The 6,000-nt window shown below is 41.9% G+C and overlaps 1 protein-coding gene across 2 annotated transcripts in view; it reads left to right on the top strand.

Annotated features, from left to right (window-relative positions):
- The first annotated feature begins 4,961 nt into the window (after positions 1-4,961).
- The window catches only part of fn1a (fibronectin 1a), a 71,280-nt gene continuing 70,241 nt past the window's right edge, over positions 4,962-6,000 (top strand). For both annotated transcript variants that reach the window (XM_041868564.1, XM_041868563.1), the window contains exons 1-2: positions 4,962-5,314; positions 5,552-5,677. In XM_041868564.1, coding sequence (XP_041724498.1) covers positions 5,170-5,314; positions 5,552-5,677 — 271 coding nt within the window. In that variant the 5' untranslated portion in view covers positions 4,962-5,169. The remainder of the gene's footprint in view (positions 5,315-5,551; positions 5,678-6,000) is intronic.

Raw genomic sequence — 6,000 nt, 5'->3', positions numbered from 1 at the left:
GGTCCTGGAGTGGCCTAGCCAGTCTCCAGACTTGAACCCAATAGAAAATCCATGGAGGGAGCTGAAAGTCCGTATTGCCCAGCGACAGCCCCGAAACCTGAAGGATCTGGAGAAGGTCTGTATGGAGGAGTGGGCCAAAATCCCTGCTGCAGTGTGTGCAAACCTGGTCAAGACCTACAGGAAACGTATGATCTCTGTAATTGCAAACAAAGGTTTCTGTACCAAATATTAAGTTCTGCTTTTCTGATGTATCAAATACTTATGTCATGCAATAAAATGCAAATTCATTACTTAAAAATCATGCAACGTGATTTTCTGGATTTTCGTTTTAGATTCCGTCTCTCACAGTTGAAGTGTACCTATGATAAAAATTACAGACCTCTACATGCTTTGTAAGTAGGAAAACCTGCAAAATCGGCAGTGTATCAAATACTTGTTCTCCCCACTGTATATACAACAGCTAGCAATACCTATAGTACAATGCAGCTGAGACCATACTAGGCATTCTATATTATACTACAACATCTGTCTAACTGAATATGGATGTTGTGTTGGTTGAATGTTCCAGGCAGGTTCCAGAATGTTCTTCAGCTGGTGAACCTCTTCTTGTGTTGAGTAATGGCAGCTAGTTTAGCAGGCTTTGGCACTGTGGCGATGTTGGCAGGGATGTTGGGTTTGGGGGGGCTGTGACTATGGCTCCTTGTAGACAACCGTCTGGTCCTTTCTGCACTCCACATCCAGGTGGACAAGCCTCTCCCTGAAGTGGTGGTTTCTGCACTCCACATCCAGGTGGACAAGCCTCTCCCTGAAGTGGTCCTTTCTGCACTCAACATCCAGGTGGACAAGCCTCTCCCTGAAGTGGTGGTTTCTGCACTCCACAGCCAGGTGGACAAGCCTCTCCCTGAAGTGGTGGTTTCTGCACTCCACAGCCAGGTAGACAAGCCTCTCCCTGAAGTGGTGGTTTCTGCACTCCACAGCCAGGTAGACAAGCCTCTCGTACACTTTCTTCACCACCCACTGCTTCGACCTCTTGCAGAAGATTTGTTTTTACTGCAAGTCTCCTGGGAAGACATGAAGACTGATCATGAGGATGTGTAACCATACAATAAACCAAGTTCATCTGTAAACAAACAAGGGCGCAGTAGACTGTCAATAATGGGGCATTGAGATGGGCTGTTAGCAAACATGTGAAAAGTTTGAGGGGGGCTTGACTTGTAGTTGTGCTGTTGAGTAGACTAGGCTAGAAGAGTTCACTATCAGCCCCTCTCCCACATGCTAAAGAACTGACTGCAAGGGTGTGAAAAGATTGAGGAGCACTTGTCTTGTAGACAATTTAGTGTATTGGTGATAATTTTTTTCCCATGTCAATAGATCATGCATACTAACCTTCACACACAATACCCACCCCCAACAGACACCAGTCAGTCACCCACAACATCCCCTCTTTACTAATACCTCCCTTTCTCCAATTTAGACTTCAAGCCTTGCATGAACAATCAACTAAGCCTCCATAATACATAGAAAACTACAGTAGAAGTTGTAGCCTACTTGTAAACAAACCAACTACGACAACAAGACACGGACCATGTTTATGCCTAACTCCAGTATATTTAGGTCATCATGGAGTCATGGAAAGATTTAGTCGATTTTTTAAAAGATTTTAGAAGGTGACTTATAGTTCCTCATGGTGCGCTTGATGTTGATGCCTCTGCAGATGTTGACGGGATCGGACTCTAAATTAAAAACATAGTCACGTTAGCCTCTGCAGTAGTTTGTTAGCCAGCTAACTAAAGTTTAGCTAACGTAACCTAACGAAGCTAATGTTAGCTTGCAAAGTTGTAGATCACATAGCCAGATAGCAGCTGGCTAATTACATTGACATGCTTTGGAATGTCTAGCCAACGTATTAAGAAAGCTAGTTAGCTTTAGCTTTAGGTAACGTTAACTACCTTCCAGTGGGATCAGAAGATAAACCAGTGCATGGAGAGGGCCCGGCGCTCCGCCAATCAGCTGGTGTACACATGTCAGGGAACACAATCCACCACCCAGCCATTAAGCAGTGTGTCCGTGGGATGTACCGTACGGGTGGAGTGCATCTGACGGACGAGGGCAACAACTTTATTCCTTGAGAGTTGAGAGGAGTCGCCACCGTTCTCTCCTCCGTAGTAGCAAGATGAAGAAGGCTGCAAACGTGGCCCGCAATTTGGGGATTTCCTGCATGTGGTCATTCCTGCATCTGCAGGAACCTCTCTTTATACTTCTATTGGTCCATTTTTAAGATAGGACACCGGTACACAGGCGGGAGCGCTCCAGAACAGTAGTTCATGATAATGCACCATAACGTTGGATGCCAACCGCCGATAAACCCCACAGAAGAAGAGGCGGGTGCGACAACGCTGGTAGCTAGTTAGCTAGCGAGGGAAAATGGTTGACAGTGTCCTTCATCCCTGCTTGTCAGGCACTGCTTTCCCGCAGCTCTGTTAACGACGGCGAGGGAAGGTGTTAGCGAAGGACACTGGGTGCTAGCTAGTTAGTTAGTTAACTAGAACTCTGGTACACAGCAGGCGGGATAGGTAGCTAGCTAGCTAACAATAGCTAGGACACTGGTAGCCCCCCCCCCCCCGCCTGTCGGGCAGTTCTGTTAACGATTGCGAGGGCAGGTGTTCGGCAGGTGGGGGGCGAAGGACACTGTGTGCTAGCTAGGACTCCCACATGCACCAACGCCCCGAATTGCAGGAGGCAATCACACAGTAGTCCACACATCACACTCCCTGTCCATAGCCACTCAACAATGCTCTTTTAAGAGCCACTTAATAATTTAAAAAATAAGCACACACTGTGCGTGTGCAGGCCGGTGTGTGTGTTTCAGGAATGGGAGGGGGGTGTCAAAACTACACACAAAAGAGAATGGTCAAAAATGTCTCCTCAGAGAGGCGAACCAAGGACCTTCAGATCCCATGGCATTGACATTAATGCTACGAACCCTGTCATGCATGCATTAGCTTGACACTCTATTTAAATTAACAGTCCGGTGATGACAGGAAGCTTTTGTTGTTGTTTATTTACTCAGTACTGATTCAACGTTTATTTCTCTTGCTTGGTTAATGTATTTTTTGTCTAAAACAGATGATGTGTTGAAAACAGTCACATAGCTAACCAAGTTAGCGAGCATTGCATTTTCTTTTGGCTGCGCAAAGGTTGCGCAAGCAAGCAATGATATTGGTGTTGTTTAACTTGGGTGCACACGCACCCCCCTGACTACTTGGATGGCTTTTGGGAATACATTGAAAAGTTACTTAATAATAATAATTGACACTGTGTTAATCAGTCAGCGCACATTTGGATTATAATGACAAGAAGGAAATTGCATTGACAGAGGGAGCGTATTGACTTAATGGCTGGAACGTTAGCTAGCTACATTGCTAAGTAAGCCAGGTTGACTAGTGTATGGAGTAACGTCAGCTAACCATAACGTTAGATGAGCATTGTCCATTGCTTATAAATGTATTAAACATTAGCATCGTGGCTGTTTCCCAAACGTTTGGTGTTGACTATGAACTTTACTTAGCTAGCTAGCTAGCTGTGCTTTGTGGAAGAATGTGGGAGATATTGTCAACACTGAGTTGTGCTGGTGCATCGCGATCTGTCCACAGAGCTATAGTTACTCACTGCCTTTTTGGCTTGTTGCTAGCTAATGAAATAAAGAGAATGCCAAGAGTGCGCAAAGATGTCATCAAATCAAAGGGTGGCTACTTTGAAGAATCTCAAATATAAAATATATTTTGATTCGTTTAACACTTTTTTGGTTACTACATGATTCCATATGTGTTATTTCATAGTTTATGTCTTCACTGTTATTCTACAATGTAAAAAATAGTAAAAATAAAGAAAAACCCTGTAATGAGTAGGTGTGTCCAAACTTTTGACTGGTACTGTATATTTTATCTTTAACTCTGCATTGTTGGAAATGGACCCGTAAGTAAGCATTTCACTGTTAGTCTACACCTGTTGTCTATGAAGCATTTGACAAATAACATTTGATTTTATTTCAAAGTCAGGGTATAAGTCGAGAAACCTGACTATTTTCCTCGAAAGTACGTAATGTCAAGATTTCAAATATATACGATATTACAGATGACAAGTTAATAATCTAAAATCCTGAAAAATATTTGTAATTTTGAGTTTCTTGTTCACGTAATTCGTGCTCATGTTGGGTTTTTGTGTTAGCGCCCAGTTGACTGCATTTTTCAATTCAATTTAAGGGCTTTATTGGCATGGGAAACGTGTGTTAACATTGCCAAAGCAAGTGAAGTAGATAGTAAACAAAAGTTAAATAAACAATAAATATTAACAGTAAACATTACACTCAGAAGTTTCAAAAGAATAAAGACATTTCAAATGTCATATTATGTCTATATACAGTGTTGTAACGATGTGCAAATAGTTAAAATACAAATGGGAAAATAAATACACATAAATATGGGTTGTCTATTTTTCTCCATGGAAGTATTCTACAAGTAGGGGGAGTTTAGTAATTTATCCAGGTTACCCGTACCCGTATTTTTCCCACTTCTAAATCATATGTCCTACATTGTAAATTAAAAGTAGCCTAACTGTCTGCCCCATAACTTCTATTTAAAAATACATTTTGAAAATATTAGTGCATAAAATAGTTTAAACGGATCAAAGAAAATGAGTATAGGTTAGGTCTACTTATCTTGCCCAACGTTTTAAAAAACGTATCACAAAAAGATGATGTAAACGAAAGAAAAAAAAAGAAACTAATTTAGCAATACTCTACTAATTTACGGTATTTTCCCCCCCTTTTTTGATGATTTGTAACCAGTGGCTTTGACGTGTGTTTAGCGTTGGTACCGTTGGACCCTCCTCCATCTCCACCAGAAAGCCATGCCCAAATAAAAGCTCTCACTAGCTTGAGAGCCTACTAGGAGCGGCGCGGCAGAGAGACTGGTGCCGCTGAGAGACTCGCGGGGCAGGATACTATACGAGGAGGCTGTGTGCAAGGGAAAAGTTTGGTACAGGGACATTAAAACCGAACTAGCCTCCGACTTCACTGTGGATCTTTCAGATTTTTTTTTTAGAAGAGCAACGTCAAACCACCGCTAAGATTACACATTTCCCCCAATATTTTATTGTCCTAAAATCAACATGTCTAGTAGGCCTATTATTATGGTTCTGGTGATGCTTTGCATCGGGACCGCTGTGAACTGTATGCCGAAACGGAATGGGAAAAGCAGGCGGCAGGCTCATCAGGGAGAAACCAAAATACCTTCGGTGTCATCCGTCTCTCAAGGTGAGTTTTCATACTTTTTGGCTACATAATTGTAGGCTGATTTTGTTTGTAAAACTTTTATTTTATTATTTGTAAAACGTTTGCAGTCTATTATAGAAGAGTATCTCACGTTTATTATTGTAGGCATATTATTGAGCCATTTCGTCTATTGTTATGGGTAAACGTGGATTGTGTCAATCCCTAAAAATATGTCTACTTGGAAGTGTAACAAATTGTTCATTGACTTTCCTTCCCCAGACGGCTGCATTGATAATGGCCAGATGTATAACATTAACGACCAATGGGAGCGTTCCTATCTGGGCACTATGTTGGTCTGCACTTGTCACGGAGTTGCAGGAATTAAGTGTAAAACGAAACCAGAAGGTGAAGTTGCGTTTCTACGTCTTTAAATGTGTATAACCTACATGGTCAATGCAAGTCTTGTCTCTCATCATTTTTGTCAATGTCAGTTAACTTATGTAAAACAATTATTGCAATGAACGAAGTTCAAATAAGTTTTCTCTCAGGCTACCTCTGTCAGTAACTCCTATAGGCTGTGCGTCATCGGTATAGTTAGCGTAACTACTCTTGACTCTATTGCCATATAATATAATAATATAATATGCCATTTAGCAGACGCTTTTATCCAAAGCGACTTACAGTCATGCGTGCATACATTTTTTTGTGTATGGGTGGTCCCGGGGATC

This window comes from Coregonus clupeaformis, unplaced genomic scaffold (assembly GCF_020615455.1).
Source record: "Coregonus clupeaformis isolate EN_2021a unplaced genomic scaffold, ASM2061545v1 scaf0207, whole genome shotgun sequence".
NCBI lineage: Eukaryota > Metazoa > Chordata > Actinopteri > Salmoniformes > Salmonidae > Coregonus > Coregonus clupeaformis.
Note: the sequence above shows the minus strand (reverse complement) of the source record. Positions and strands in the feature narration are given on the sequence as shown.